The following is a 16,329-nucleotide window of genomic DNA, read 5'->3' on the forward strand; positions in this document are numbered from 1 at the left end:
GTGTGTGTGTGTGTGTGCGTGTGTGTGTGTGTGTGTGTGTGTGTGTGTGTGTGTGTGTGTTGTCGACTGGAGTCATTTCCAGCTAAAGGAATCAAACTTCCTGCCACTTGGTGACAGATGAAGATCCAAAAAGCCAAAACAATCAGTTCACTGTTCAAGAAAATCCACAAATCTTCACTCTGAAGGATCAAATATCAGAAAAGAATCATGAAACAAGAAAGACTGATCAATCCAAACATGTGAAAGCTCCTAATTTCCACTTCTAATCCCCCAAAGTGTGAAAAGCTGCAGCTTCCTGTAGTCCATGAAGAAGAACTTCCTCTTTGAGAAGCTTGAAAAATGAGTCCAACTATTAGAAAAGCCTCTGTTGAGGAATCAGTGAGGGGACTGATGGCTGCAGCCGCCATGTTTTTTCCTCCACTAACTCAGCTCCTTTCTGTCTCTCCACACTCGTCTCACATCCTTTTGTCCCCGTAGAAAGTCTCTGAGAAGACGGCCGACCATCTGTTGGTTTCAATGTACTTCCTGTCAGAAATCTCATCAACGCCTCAGCTCAGAAAATGTGGAGGCTCCTTTAGAAAACCACACCAGGAGGTCTGATGGAGTCCTCTACTCAGGTTTCAGGAACTCTGCTGAGGATCCAGGACAAACATAAACTCCAGCATGTAGCGGCTGAGTGAAGGAGGTCTGGACTCTGAGGAGGAGAGTCATGGTTTCAGAGACACTGTAGAAAGACAGAATACCTGCTCTGTGATCCAGGTACACTCCCACTCTGGAGGACCAAGGACCTGAGACGGGAGTGTGGATGTTGTTGTGATAAAAACTAAAAGTGTCAGAGACACAATCTAAAGCCCAAGATTTGTCATCACCTCCAAACACACATTCCTTCTCCCTCCCTGCTCTGCTGATGTTCTTGTATGTGACTGCTACAATAACTCCTCTTCTCCTCTCCACCTCCCAGTAACTACGTCCAGTCAGACTCTCTCTGCTCAGAACCTGACGATATTCAGTGAATCTGTCTGGATGATCAGAATAAGGCTGATCTTCCTCTGTACAAGTTACTTTTCTGTCTCCATCAGATAATTTCAGCTCTCTGTTCACAGAGTTTGGATCCAGAGTGATCTGCTGTGAATATTGTAAGAAGTCTGCTCTGCTCTCTGGCTGTGGTTGTAGCAGTAACATCTCCTCTTCATTCTCTCTCAGGAAGTCCTGGAATTTCTCTCTGCTCTCTGACACAACTGCTGCCACATCCTCAAAGTATCTGAGAGGAGCAGTCTGGATGCTGCAGGAGTGTGTGGGCTCACTGAGTGCTGACACTGAGGTGTAGCTGTGGAGAAACTCGGTGTGGTCCTCTGTGTGAGCCAGCTGCTCCAGCTGGACGTCTTTCCTCTTCAGCTCAGCGATCTCCTGCTGCAGCTTCTCCTCAAGCTCTTTGAGTCCACTCACTGCAGTTTGCTGCTGGGATCTGAGCTGCCGCTTCACCTCAAGGCTTCTTTTCTGGAGGAGACGGATCATCTGGGTGAAGCTCTCCTCGCTGTGCTCCACTGCTTCATCAGCAGAGACATTGACGGCCTCCATCTGCTGCTGAAGCAGCTTCACGTCTTTCTCTCGCTCCTGGATTCTCTGCTGGATGTGTAGTCGACTCCCCTCCAGCTCCTTCTGCTTCTGGCTCCTTTCTGCTGCAGCTGGGACTGTTTCATGGCCTCTGTGTTGGTCCATGGTGCAGAGGTAACAGATACACTGCTGATCAGTGCGACAGAAAATCTTCTTCACCTCATCGAGAAGAGAGCAGATCTTCTCCTGGAGCTTCTTGGAGGGCTCCACCAGCTGGTGTTTCTTCAATGGAGCTGCTTCGTAGTGACCTTGGAGGTGTTCCTCACAGTAAGAGGCCACACAGACCAGACAGGACTTGACGGCTTTCAGCTTCCTCCCAGAGCAAACATCACAGGCCACATCTTCAGGTCCAGCAGAGCAGAGATCAGCTGCAGCAGCTTGGAGTCCAGTCTTCTTCAGATCCTCCACTAACTCTGCCAACATGAAGTTTATCTCCAGGTCAGGTCTCTGCATGAACTCCTTCCTGCACTGAGGACAGCTGTAGATTCCCTTGTTTTGCTCTTCATCCCAGTGTCCATTAATACAGTTGCTGCAGTAGCTGTGTCCACAGGGAACCGTCACCGGATCCTTCAGGGGATCCAGACAGATGGAACAAGAGAACTTTAGTGGATCCATCTGAGCTCCTCCCTGAGCCATTTCCTCCTCTCAACAACAGCCAGTGTTTGAAGAGTATCTCTTCCTGCTCAGCAGCTTTGAAGCCCAACCCTCCTCTGGTTTCCTGCTCCTGTGAACGCTGGTCTGCCCTGGTTCTGCTGGTGAGCTGCTGCCCCCTGCAGCTCAGAGATGTCAGGGATCCCTCAGCTGTGAGATCTGTGAAAGAGGAGGAGGCAGTGACTCAGTGTGGAGAGAAGGGAGAGGACGTCACAACTTGACTTCATTCAGGAAATGCAGCAGCTTCACTTCACCTTCCAGCCGTCGTTCAGCTGGAATGTCAAGCTTCAACTTCTGCTCCCCTGGTGACACAAAAGAGGACTTTATTATATTCTCAGTTTATTCATACTTTCACTCCTATATTGACAATATACTTCCACAAATTGCACCTTTTGTAAATATATAACAAGGATAATGACATTGAGGCAGCTGTGGGGAGAGCAGTCGTCTTACAATCGAGAGGTTGTTGGTTTGATTCCTGTCTCCCCCTGTCTGCATATTGCAACCCCCAGCTATGGGTAAAATAGCACCACTGCCTTGTGGCCATCATGGGAGTGACAAAGGCTAAGGGAGACCCTCCCCTGCAGAAAAAATATGGAGTACAGCCCTGAAGGCGGTTGGTTCTCGCCTTGGAGCTCCTACTGGCAACTCCTTTAGCCAAGTTGGTACCAACTGTATGGGCCTGTACCTTCCGCTGGACACTACCAGCGAGGATGAGAAGGGGGACGTGCTGACTCGGCATCTCGGTTCCTTCAGAACTTCATCCTGGCTTGTCCATGATCTCTCGAGATCGACGGAACCAACAATACTAACATTAAGCTTTCACACTGACACTTTTAACACACTTTGAAATAATTGTACTACTGTTACGTGCCCCCTTGAAGTTGTTAAAAATGGCCAAGCTAGGAGTGAGGGGGGAAAACGCAACACTTATGCGCAGGCCTACTGGGCAGATGTAAATAGCGTCGGTGGTGAGCGGGCAAAACCAGGTACAAAACACAAAAGAACTTGGTGGCCTTTTCCATAGGAAAAAGGGAATTTATATAACAAAGGATATAATTAAACAGAAGCAGTGTTACAAATTTTACAAATTACAACAAAGATGCCAGAACGCAGCCAGCAGGTGTAAAACAAAAGGCTTGTAGAAACAAAAATGGGGAGCGCTAATGGAGGGCAGGAGGACGTTGGGAGAAGGGCCCTGTGGGCGGTGCCACTAACAACAAAAACCCTAAACTTCCCCTACACCTCGACCCTGTGACTTTAACTATCTTAACCAGTGACTAGCCCTAACTAACTAACTAAGCCTGAACCTTACCTGCCTGCTACAGAAGATCGTGGCAGCCGCCCACACCTACCTAGTGTGTATAAACAAAGTCACCTACGCACTGAATGTAGACCCCGGGGTGTCTTACCTGGAGCCCTTCTCCAAGGAAGAAGACAATACAGAGAATGGGGTTGACTACAAAACACACTAGGTGGGGACGGGTAGGTTTTAACAAAAATAGGCCCTCCAACACTAGTTTGGTTAAGGAGGGCAAAAACCAAAAGGTCACAAACTTTAGTCAAAGTGTCAAAATGCTCTCCAAACGAACAAGTGATTTCTCCCTCTCACACAGACAGACAGACTGCCAGAAACACAGGGTGCAAAGCAATATATAGGGGCAGGACTGGAGGTTGATTGGATGATCGGCTGATGGGATGATTGGCGACAGGTGTCCAGGATTGACTGCTGGCAGGACAGGTGAGGTCTTGGATGAAGAGCTGGAAAAAAAAGGACAAACACCACGCCTGGACACCTGGGGGAGACAAACAGGATCAAACCCAAGACACACAGAGGCAGCAGCTGTAACACCCCCACCCTTAAGAGCAATCCTGTGGGATTGTGATAACTACAAGATCCAGGACCCCTCTAGGATACATCTATGACAAAAATCACTTTTGCATCATATGTATTGTATCCATGCGCAGCTCAAAATAATCAGAGTTCATTATCTTACCTAAGAGTAGGCCCGAGAAAGGGCATCCACAACCACATTCTCCGAACCTTTCTTGTGGCGTACAACCAGCGGAACACCCTGAACCATTAATGCCCAGCGCATGAGGCACTGATTATGGTTATACATGCGATTCAGGAACACCAGAGGATTATGATCAGTGAAAACCTCAACGTCAAATGGACGTCAAGATATACTTCAAAATACTGCAATGCTAAAAGTAAAGCTAGCGTCTCCTGCTCGATGGTGGAATATCTAGTCTGGGCCTGGGTGAACTTGCGGGAAAAGAAACAGACAGGGTGATCAATTCCTTCGGTATCTTCTTGAACAAGAACAGCACCAGCACCAACAGAACTTGCGTCCACGTGCAGCTTGAACGGTCGCTCAAAATCTGGGGCAGACAGAACAGGAGAGCTACACAGCAGTGTTTTGATGGAGTCAAATGCAGATTGGCACTCACCAGACCAGTGAAATTGTACAGAGGGACTCAGCAGACCAGTGAGGGGAGCTGCAACAGTAGCAAAGTTACGACAGAATCCTCTGTAGTAGCCGGCCATACCTAGGAATCTGCGCAACTGTCTACGGGTTGCAGGAGCAGGAAAGTCAGCAATGGCAGAGACCTTTGCTGCTATTGGTCTCACCTGACTGCGGCCTACCTCCTTCCCGAGGTATGTGACTGTGGCCTTTCCAAACTCGCATTTAGCTAAGTTGATCGTTAACTGGACATCGGCCAACCGTTGGAAAACTGCCCTCAGCGATGTCAGATGCTCTGTCCAGGTAGTAGAATGGATGACCAGGTCGTCTATGTAAGCGGTACAGTTCGGGACATCACCTACAACTGTATTAACGAGACGCTGGAAGGTTGCTGGAGCATTGCGCATGCCGAATGCCATCACTGTGTACTGGAGAAAATTGTCAGGAGTTACAAAGGCAGAGATGTCAGAAGCTCTAGATGTTAGTGGAACCTGCCAGTAACCCTTTAATAAATCCAATTTCGTGACAAAAACAGCATTTCCAACGGTGTCTACACAGTCATCGATGCGGGGCAAAGGAAAAGAGTCAGGGACTGTGACTGCATTTACCTTGCGATAATCTGTGCAAAACCGGCTGGTACCATCAGGTTTAGGAATCAGCAGACAGGGGGAGCTCCATGGACTAGTACTGGGAATGGCCAGACCATTCTCTATTAGGTACGCAACCTCCTGCTGCATGATCTTACGTTTACCTTGGTTCACTCGGTAGACATGCTGCTTAATCGGCACCGCGTTATGGACATCTATGTCGTGGGACAGAACTGAAGTGCGTGTGGGCACATCTGAAAACAAACTGGGATAGGAGTCAATCAGTTTCACCACATCATCCTGCTGCACTTTGCTTAAGTGAGTCAAATGTTCTCGGAGAGAGTTTAACACCTCCGAGTTACTTAACCTGGCGCACTGATGTGGCTGAGTCTGCAGGTCAAGGCCATCATCATCAGCATCACCATGAGCGGTGACATTCAACACGGAACAGGACCATCATTAGACGGCTCTCCATCTCTTGTGTGATACAGTTTAACACTAGGAATACCAGGATTTTCTGGCCTCCCTGGGAAACCCAGAGAGGCCAAAGTGGTCCAGTGCTTTTGAATACACAAGTCGTTCTCCTACAGCCAGCCACCATTCATTTGTAAATGCAGCCGATACCTTCCAGCTAGTTGGTTCATGCATACCTCTGAGGGGGAGGAGGAGGCTTGAAAACAGCCAGGGACTACTTTGAGATGTCCTCCTGAGTTTGGCAGAGAAGATTCTTTCCAAACACAATTAACTTTTTTACCCATCACAAATTGTGATGTAACTCCCAGGTGTTTGACTGGGACCCAGTTGAGACTGACAGGTTTCCCCCAATCTCTAATGTTTGGAGTTTCTTTGTTGCAAACTGCATTTGGTCCTACAATCCAGGCAGGCACATCACCACAGACAAACTGCTGTTCCCAACAAAGTCTCAATGCTGTTTCTTGCAAAACATTGCAACAAAACCAGACAAGGTTGGGATAAAGTTCTGGGTGGCATGTGACCTGAAGACTAAATATGTGTGCAACATGACCCCCTATGTTGGGAAAGACCCCAGCCATGCCAAGGGAGTGAGAGTGGGAGAAGATGTGGTGATAAAGCTGATGGAGCCGTTTCTGGACAAAGGCAGAACAGTAACAACAGATACATTTCTTCACGTCTCTGGCACTCCCCAAACAACTCCTCCGATGGAAGACCACCATCCTTGGCACAATGAATAAGATTCGTCGGGAGCTGCCCGGATCAGCCAAGCAGACTGAATTCTGTGCATCATCAATAAATCACAGGAAGAAATGAAAAACATAAACTGCGTCGACCTCTTACTTCAGTTTTACATTAGATGCTGATTCAGTGTTTTATTTTCTACAAGCACATTCAGCGCCTTGCAAAAGTATATTTCCCCCTTGAATTTTTTGGCCTTTTGTTAAATTTCATACTTCAAACATAAATATATAAAATTGGCAAATCGGCCAAGAAGGAAGATTCTTTCCAAACTCAATGAATTTTTTGTAATCCCAGGTTCTTCTTTCCTACCTATGAAACTCTTCCCCTTTTCCCCTGATTTTCAGTGCACAGCTCAACGGCCACTCACTGGCCTGCTTTTCTTTTGTAAATGCAGCCGATACCTGCCGGGTTGGTGGCTCATGCATACCTATTGGGGGGGAAGAGCCAGGAAGGAAGATTCTTTCTCCAAACAATGGATTTGTTTTTTGTGGTGGGGGTTTGGGGGCCAGAGTGTGAGGGGGAGAAAGGCACTTCAGTGCAGGAGGTAGCCTTATGAAAAGGCCACCTCAAACCTCCCCTCAACAGAGGGACTGATTTTGTGGCAAAGAGAAGAGTGTAGTTTTGCGTTTGTCACATCTGTTCTAAGACTGGATTGCACTCAGACTCTGTTTAGTCATTAGCTCAACATTTGATCATTGAGGAAACAATCAGACAACTTCTGAAGCCACTATGAGAAAAGGGGGTGAATAATATTGCACATCCCACTTTTCAGGTTTTTGTTTCTAAAAAAGAAGTTTAAATGTTGTACAAATTTCATTTCACTGCACTTGATGTTGGTTCCTCACAAAAAATGCCAATTTTATAACTTAATGTTTAAAGTATGAAATTTAAGAAAAAGGGCAAATAATTCAAAGGAGGTGAAGACTTTTTCAAGGCACTGTACATACTATGTTATAACAAATATTGTTTTCATACACAGGACCCACAGATGCACCGGAAGAAATATATCTTATTTTTTTAACTATGAAATACACACTGATAAAATGTGCAACCCCCCCAATTCTCGTGCAAAATGATACCTTACATCCACAACAAAGTTTTCTCTTCTGAAAATGGTCATTTGTGTCAAACTGATACAAACTATCACATGAAGAGACTTTTAGAAGCATCAGCTGAACATTGGTGTGTGTGCTACACTTCTCCCTCTGTTTGGGCCTCATTCCTGCATGATGCATTGCGAAGTGGCTGCATTTACAAATGAAAGGTGGCTGGCTGGAGGACAACGACTTGTGTATTCAAAAGCACTGAGCCACTGTGGCCCCTCTCTGGGTTCTGGGACGGGTTGGGCCAAACCGGCCCCTAGTTGGTAAACCTAGTGTTAAGCATATTAATATGACACACTCTGGTCTGACGTCTCCGGTCGGGCGTCTGTTTCACATAGTCCGTGTCGCTGAGTTTTTTCTCCACCATATATGGACCACTGAAGCGGGCAGACAGGGCAGAACCAGGGACTGGCAACAGCACCAAAACTATCACCTGGCTGGAGAGCTCGTGGAACAGCCGTTTTATCATAACGAGTCTTCATGGTTTCCTGGGAAGATGACAACACCTCCTTAGCTAAGGCACAAGCATGATGTAATCGCTCTCTCACTTTGCTGACATAATCCAGCACACTTCTTGGAGCTGGATCTGTGGAGATCATTCTCTCTTTCAAAACTTTCAACGGGCCTCGTACGGTATGTCCAAAGACCAACTCTGCAGGACTAAACTTGAGGGATTCCTGCACAGTTTCACGGAGACCAAACAACACGAAGGGAATACCTTCATCCAGTCCTTGCTGGTGTCCAAGCAGTACTTGCGGAGGGTGGACTTTAGAGTCTGGTGCCATCTTTCCAACGCCCCCTGACTCTGAGGATGATAGGCACTCGACACTTTATGAGTGATGTTCAGGGTTTTGAGAACCTGGGAAAACAACTTTGACAGGAAATTGGAACCCTGATCTGTCTGGACTATCTTTGGTAGGCCAAATGTAGAGAAAAATTTCGTGAGGAGAGCAATGACAACTTTAGCGGTTATTTTGCATACTGGAATGGCTTCAGGAAAACGGGTAGCGGTACACATAATTGTTATTAGAAACTGATTACCTGCTTTTGTTCGAGGCAGTGGACCTACGCAGTCCACAATGACGCGCTCGAACGGCTCTGCCATGACTGGTATTGGGCAGAGAGGAGCTGGGGAGACAACCTGGTTTGGTTTACCCACAATCTGGCAGGTATGACAGGTCCTACAATGTGTAGCTACATCTTTCTTTAACCCTGGCCAAAAGAAGTGCTTGAGGATTCGGTCATAAGTTTTTGTGACACCTAGATGACCGGACCAGGGACTGTCATGGGCTAACGCCAACACTTGAGCACGGAACGGCTTTGGAACAACAACCTGCTTCACAGAATCCAAAACCTTGTCCGTATCCTTCCTAGGCATCCAGGTACGCAACAAAAGATCATCCTCTAGCACATAGGCTACCTTCTTCGTAGAAGCCTCTTCTGAGCTTACCGCTGCAGAAACACAGTTGGTTAAGCTAGGATCCTGCTTTTGAGCTTTTCTGAGAGTATCACCTGTCACTGGGAGCACTAACTCATCAGTTAATGATTTCACCTGCTTAACCGAGTCTTGGTTCTTCACAGGGCTGGAAGGTGACACATTTTCAACAGACTGGAATAAAGGACAAAGCACAGTATCCTCTAATCCACACACTTCCTCCCCTAACCTCCGTGACTGGGCACGGGTAAACACACAAGCAGGGAAGACAGATGGGAAATCTTCTCCCAGAGTGTCTAAACACATGGGTTTATTGGGAGGAGCAAAGACTTCAATCACAGGTGACACCAACCCACCGGCGATATCATTTCCCATGATTAATGACACTCCTTTCACAGGGAGAGAGTGCTGCAGCGCAACCTTAAATTGGTCACTAATCAACTTTGAGCGCAACTTAACAGAATGTAGTGGCACCGGCACATGTCCCATTTCAATTCCCTGTAAAAGTACACTGTATCCACAGGAAGAAGCCTCTGACCAGGGCAACACGTCAACTAGAATCACTGACTGCGCTGCTCCAGTGTCAAGCAGAATGTGAATGGGCACTTCCTCAGAACTGTCATATAGAGACACAGACCCAGGGAAAATAAATGGCGCATAACTGGGATCTGGAGAGTCAGCACACCCACCAGATACCTCACGAGCAACAGGCTTAGTTTTGACCAGCACCACAGGCTTTTTACCGTTGGGTGAAGAAGGAGACCTTTTCTCCGCCTGAAAGTGTTTCCTACAGTCTTGAATTAAATGGCCCACTTTATGACAGTAGAAACACTCACGAGCACCTGTCCCTTTTGAGCCAGAAGCGACTTGGGACGGACCAGACTGTACAGGAGGCGAGACAACTCTCCGTGTCTCCACACGAGGTGCTGTGAACACAGTTTTGTGGGTCAAAGCAAACTCATCAGCTAGTACTGCTGCCTGGGACAATGTAGTGACTTTTTGTTCATTACAGTATACAACAAACTTCTCCGGGACACAACTTTTGAACTCTTCAAGGAGGTTGAGTTCTCGAAGGGACGCGAAATCTGTCACTTTGCTAGCCTGTAACCAACGATCATATAATTGCTCCTTCTCACGGGCAAATTCAACAAAAGTTTGATTCGTCGCCTTCTTATGCTGACGGAACCCCTGTCGGTAGGCCTCTGGGACCAGTTCATAGGCCCTTAACACTGTAGCTTTCACCTTATCATACTTTAAACTGTCTTCTAAAGACAATGCAGAGACAACCTCTTGGGCTTTACCAGTTAGTTTGCAGTGTAGCAACAGCGGCCACATCTCCTCAGGCCACTTAAGAGCTGCTGCTATACGCTCAAACACTCCAAAGTAAGAGTCTACTTCAGATTCTCTGAAGGGCGGAACAAGAGAAATGTTTTTTGTCACATCAAACTGGTCGGGTGGGCTGGCTGTGGCGAATGCAGAGGGGCTGGAGGCATCAGGCATACGACTGCTTGACACTCTGGCATGAGCCAGGGCTACCTTCTCCTCCTCTCCACACGCCTCTTCTGGACCTCAGCCTCCAGTTCCAGCTTCCTGAGCTGCAGTTTATGCTCATACTCGGCCCTCTCTCTACGCTCTCTCTCACGGTGTTGCAACTCAAGAGAAGCCATACGGAGACGTAACCGAGCTTTATCAGACGTCTCAGGAGGGGACAACCGAGCTGGGCTGAACCGAGGCATGGTCCGAGGGACTTCTGGAGGGGCAACCAAAACATCTGAGGCAGCCAACACGCCGGGAGCAACAGGCACGATCGGGGGAACTAACACCTCTGGCGCAGCCTGCGCATCAGCCTCCAACTCCAGGTCAGGCTGTGGGAGCCTTCCACCACTAGGGGAGATTTCCTCCACCCCAGGGAAAGGAGTAGAAGACACCACCTCAGGCACCACCACAAGCACACCAGCTTTCACCAACTCTTGCTTGACATGCTGCGTCAACTCAGCCTTCAGCAAGCCCTTAGGCAGTTGAATAGAAAAGTGCTCTGCAATGGCCTGTAAATCTGTACACGGCATCTATCCAACAGCTCTACTGCTGGGGTATCAATAAACAGTTGCACAATGGACTCCACCATACCAACCAAACACAAGGCTGCCACACCACCAGAACCAGTCCACAACAGTACACCCACACACAAGCCTCCGGACACAATAAGGTTTTCCCGGACGAGCCCCCACTATGTTACGTCCCCCCTTGAAGTTGTTAAAAATGGCCAAACTAGGAGTGAGGGGGGAAAACGCAACACTTATGCGCAGGCCTACTGGGCAGATGTAAATAGCGTCAGGTGGTGAGCGGGCAAAACCAGGTACACAACACAAAAGAACTTGGTGGCCTTTTCCATAGGAAAAAGGGAATTTATATAACAAAGGATATAATTAAACAGAAGCAGTGTTACAAATTTTACAAATTACAACAAAGATGCCAGAACACAGTCAGCAGGCGTAAAACAAAAGGCTGGTAGAAACAAAAATGGGGAGAGCTAATGGAGGGCAGGAGGACGTTAGGAGAAGGGCCCTGTGGGCGGTGCCACTAACCACAAAAACCCTAAACTTCCCCTACACCTCGACCCTGTGACCTTAACTATCTTAACCAGTGACTAGCCCTAACTAACTAAGCCTGAACCTTACCTGCCTGCTACAGAAGATCGTGGCAGCCGCCCACACTTACCTAGTGTGTATAAACAAAGTCACCTACGCGCTGAATGTAGACCCCGGGGTGTCTTACCTGGAGCCCTTCTCCAAGGAAGAAGACAATACAGAGAATGGGGTTGACTGCAAAACACACTAGGTGGGGACGGGTAGGTTTTAACAAAAATAGGCCCTCAAACACTAGTTTGGTTAAGGAGGGCAAAAACCAAAAGGTCACAAACTTTAGTCAAAGTGTCAAAATGCTCTCCCTCTCACACAGACAGACAGACAGACCGCCAGAAACACAGGGTGCAAAGCAATATATAGGGGCAGGACTGGAGGTTGATTGGCTGATCGGCTGATTGGCGACAGGTGTCCAGGATTGACTGCTGGCAGGACAGGTGAGGTCTTGGATGAAGAGCTGGAAAAAAAAGGACAAACACCACGCCTGGACACCTGGGGGAGACAAACAGGATCAAACCCAAGACACACAGAGGCAGCAGCCGTAATAACTACAAATCACAGTTTATCAACATAAATCAAATTCAAATATATTCTAAGTGAATTCATGTGTAATTTCAAAAGTATACTATTCAAAATTAGTTTTCACATATATTTTTAATGTGTATTTTAAAGCAGAACTATGCAACTTTTTTACCTCAATAAATGTTTTTCAGAATCCATATGGGGGTAAACAAAGACTTGTCACGGTGATTCGCCGGTCCCTCCCCTCCCCCCGGGGTCTGTGTCCTGAAAACAGCATTTGCAACTTTCAGAGGAGTGACCCGACTACATCTCGCGACAACAAACCTGCTTTACGGCGCTCATACGGGATTACAAGTATAAAAGCACGTAAAACCCTCGCTAGCGTTAGCAACGTCACCCTTGGGTGCTCACAGATGGCAGAACCAAAAAGACAGAAAAAACCTTTGTCTGATGAGCGGAAAAAAGAAAACAGGAGTGGGACGCTCTTTGCACGCGGGGCGGGGGTGGGGGGGGGGGGGGGGGTGATACGGAGAATGTTTACAACAGTGAGCTTTCACAAGAGACCAGTAGGGGGAGCGCTAAAGCAAATCTTGCATAGTTCTGCTTTAAAATACAAGCTCAAAATTGAAATTCAATTGGTCAACTGGAATATTGGTCTCATTACATGAAGGCATGAGGAGATCATTGATTGGAACATAATTCAAAATCCCATTGGGGAAAGAAATGGAATGAATTATTGGTGCTCGGAGTTGATTCTGAGCTGCTGGGCCACACACTGGTCTGTATATGGATGTTTGGGAAACACTGGTTTGTGTTTCCAAAGGTATCAACATGTTTAAGAACCAGATGAAATGTGATATTATGATATATCCATGAAGACATTAAACCTCCGACTGATGCAGGAAGTCCTGAAAGAGAGATGGGAGAGAGAGAGAGCTCCACAGGAGAAGACGAGCCTTCATGAAGCAGACCTGGATGCTGGATGGACCCACAGATGACCCAGATGGTAGAAGAGGGATGATTGGCTCAGCACGTTTTTAAAGTCGTTGTTGTTTTTCACTTAATTTACTTCACTTACTTTAAACACCATTATCATTTTTTCTTACATTCTCTGGTCACTTATCTGGTCACTTAGATTAGGATTAACAAAACTGTTGGCAGCTTCAAGGCACAAACCGTGATTCACAAGGTTTTTAAAAGATGTGAAGAAAAGGGGGAGAAACAGTCAGTTGGACCTGTGAATATTTTGGTGACAATAGTTTGCTTTTTGGGTCCGAGACATCAGTTTAAAATCGTATTTCAATAAAAGAACAATTACCATCTAAAACTAACCTTTATTTCACCATAGCCATGAAATTTCAAATAGGTGGAAAAAAACAGAACAGAAAACGGCTAAATACAGTAAAATGCTGAAATTTATAATATTTTCATTGAACAAGCTAAATAAACTAAAAACTAAAAATGAAAAAAAAAATTCTCCTCACAGCACTCCTGCACTTCATTCATTACCCTGTTGATACAGACAGAGATAATAATAGTAAACTTCATTTGTATATTATATATAGCAGGGTTCCCCAATAGGCGGCCCGCGGGCCGGATCCGGCCCGCCGAACCGTCCAATCCGGCCCGCGAGAGGATTCCAACACGCACGCGCACGAACGCACATACGCACATACACACATACACACGCATAGCCCGTCCATGCTTCACATGTCCGCGTGGGTGCGCGTTGCGCGTTGGTCCGCGTGACGTAAAAATCATCATGAATTCCTGTCCGCTAGGGTCCGCGCGGACCGATCCGCGGACGTCCGCACAGCAGCCAGATTTTGAGACCGCGTTGCGCATTGCGCGCAGCTCACGGCGGTGTACGCCTGCGCCAGAGCGCCACAGCAAACAAAACATCACGGTAAAAGTGAAAGCAGACGGAGCTCCAGCCTGATGGCTCCACTTAAAGACACCGAAAGAGAGAAAAACTGGTGGAAAGAGAGAGCAGACTCTGTCTGGAGGGAAGAGAAGGTCTGCAGACAGAAGTCAAAAGTAAAAAAAGTATCTAATTGCTCCGGCGCCGCCCCCGCGATTCAGAAACAGGAAAAAAAGGCTAAATAAACTTTAATAATGAATGATAATGTACTGACAATGTATGTGCTTAATTTTCTCTAAATAATCTGTAATAAAGGAGCAGATAAACAGTCTGTAGCGCCGGAAAAGCTTGTCGAGGATGCGTGGATCACAGCGCCTGCATGGGACGCGCACAGCTGCGCATCGATGGTGCGCGGAGGCTCCAAAGCGGACGCGGAAATGCGTACGTCCCCCCCCCCCCCGCGATTCACGTGCCCAAACAAAAAGTGGCCCGCTGCCAAATCTAATTGGCGACCCCTGATATATAGGCTTCTGTATAGTTCGGGACTGTTAATACCAAAACTTCAATTCAAAGTGCTTTTTTGAAAATGTAATTCTATTTAATTTTATGAGTAAAGTTATACTCCATGTTCTTACTTTGGACATTGGTAGTTTTTTGGTTGCTTCAGCTACAACGTAAGCACTCAAAACAGTGATCGAACTCTGAGGCCATCATGAAGTCTTTTAAAATAAAAGAAAGTGTCTTCCACTTCTTAAATTGGTGATTCTCCCATGATGCTGTGTCCTGGAAGCTAAAATGAAAGTTAAAATTGTAACTACAGTTCTCTAAATCCCGGATGAGTGCCAGATGTGGTGCTGAAGGCATTGGAATGTTCCTTCGGACACGCACAGTTCAAGTATGTAAACCAACAACGTCACTTCCCACATAGCAGAGACACTTGGGCCACATCTGGCTGGAAGCTGGCACAGGTGGCATTCGGTCGGCACTGGCATACAGCATGTGAACCAAACGTGGCCCAGATGTGGCGGAGGTGGTGCCGTCTTTAAGGTGGCAAACCGAATGTGGGCCAGATGTTGAGTTTAATATGTGGCCCACGTGTCAAAAAAGAGCGGTGGGCCACAGGTGGCATTCAGTTGGTATCACTTTAAGGTGGAAAAAAAGATGTGGGCCAGATGTTAAGTTTAGTATGTGGCCCACATATCAAATTTGAACTGTGGGCCACATGTGGCCCGGGTCTGTTCTTCATGTAAAGATAAGCTCACAATGACCGATATTATTGTTTGTACCAAATGCAATAAAACTTAAATTTCAGGTGTGAAATTATTTTTGGCCTATTTCTAGAGGCTGATCAATTTATTTGTGCTCTCATTCATGTCGTTCATTCTGTGAAATCTGACAAAGATTTTAATTTTTTTTAATGTATGTTGACATTTCAAAAACATCAGTAGACAAATAAAAATCACAGGTTTTCCTGGAGAAGATTTTGGGCCCATTTACTATCATTAAAACCACTTATTTTCATTCTAGCATATAGCATACATAATATATATAACTTCAAAATTACAGTTTTGTTACTGCTGTGGCCTACTATTTGCTTATAATACATTTTTTGCTATTCAAACTTAAATCCGAAAAAAAGTACAAAAGTCAGGACTATTTTATAAAGTGAAGCATTAGCCACAGCATAATTGAAAATCAAGAATACTTAAATCAAAAGCAGAGGGAGTCTCTAGACTCACCTACGCAGTCGTTTTTATATATGTTGATAATAAAACCATCTAGTGCATGGATAAGATGCTTTTTAAATATTTTTGGAAAAAACCTGTTGTCGTGAATACATATGAGAATGAAGGACTTAACTTCATAGACTTCGATACTCTAAACAAAAAATTTAAGACTAAATGTGTCAAACTGTTGTGAAAAAATGTGGATTTTTATGTCTAGCCATGCTATCTGGTTGGAGGCCTAAAATTTCCTCTAGAGTGTAACTATAACATTGAAAAAAAATCCTGTTCATCTTTCAAACTTGCATAAACATGTTTTACTTGCTTGGTCCTTATATAAATTTCTTCTTTTACAATTGTACACCGTTAAAAATAATTCTACCAATTATTCATGATAAATTAAGAATTTTAGTCGGCAGGACTTCAAATTATTGAAACAGTTGTTATAACTCAAGATGTTATGTTCATGTTGTGTTCACTAAAGGAAACTTTCCAAACTTATTAAAA

The 16,329-nt window shown here is 46.0% G+C and overlaps 2 protein-coding genes across 3 annotated transcripts; both read right to left on the bottom strand.

Annotated features, from left to right (window-relative positions):
- Nucleotides 1-429: 429 nt before the first annotated feature.
- Nucleotides 430-3,175, bottom strand: LOC115408991 (E3 ubiquitin/ISG15 ligase TRIM25-like). Of its 2 annotated transcripts, XM_030119948.1 has the most exons (3): nt 2,520-3,175; nt 1,588-2,424; nt 430-1,413 (listed from the first exon to the last, which is right to left on the bottom strand). In XM_030119948.1, the coding sequence occupies exons 2-3, from the start codon at nt 2,248-2,250 to the stop codon at nt 610-612; spliced, it is 1,467 nt and encodes a 488-aa protein (XP_029975808.1). In that variant the 5' UTR covers nt 2,251-2,424; nt 2,520-3,175; the 3' UTR covers nt 430-609. The 2 variants fall into 2 exon arrangements, with proteins under 2 accessions (XP_029975808.1, XP_029975807.1); XM_030119947.1 differs by having other exon boundaries at nt 430-2,424.
- A 1,468-nt stretch (nt 3,176-4,643) lies between these two features.
- Nucleotides 4,644-12,462, bottom strand: LOC115409133 (uncharacterized). The gene is made up of 7 exons (XM_030120131.1): nt 12,410-12,462; nt 8,708-12,207; nt 8,357-8,443; nt 5,342-5,506; nt 4,916-5,161; nt 4,819-4,838; nt 4,644-4,650 (listed from the first exon to the last, which is right to left on the bottom strand). The coding sequence occupies exons 2-7, from the start codon at nt 10,571-10,573 to the stop codon at nt 4,644-4,646; spliced, it is 2,391 nt and encodes a 796-aa protein (XP_029975991.1). The 5' UTR covers nt 10,574-12,207; nt 12,410-12,462.
- Nucleotides 12,463-16,329: the final 3,867 nt, after the last annotated feature.

The sequence above is a fragment of the Salarias fasciatus genome, chromosome 22, assembly GCF_902148845.1.
Source record: "Salarias fasciatus chromosome 22, fSalaFa1.1, whole genome shotgun sequence".
NCBI classification, from domain to species: Eukaryota; Metazoa; Chordata; class Actinopteri; order Blenniiformes; family Blenniidae; genus Salarias; species Salarias fasciatus.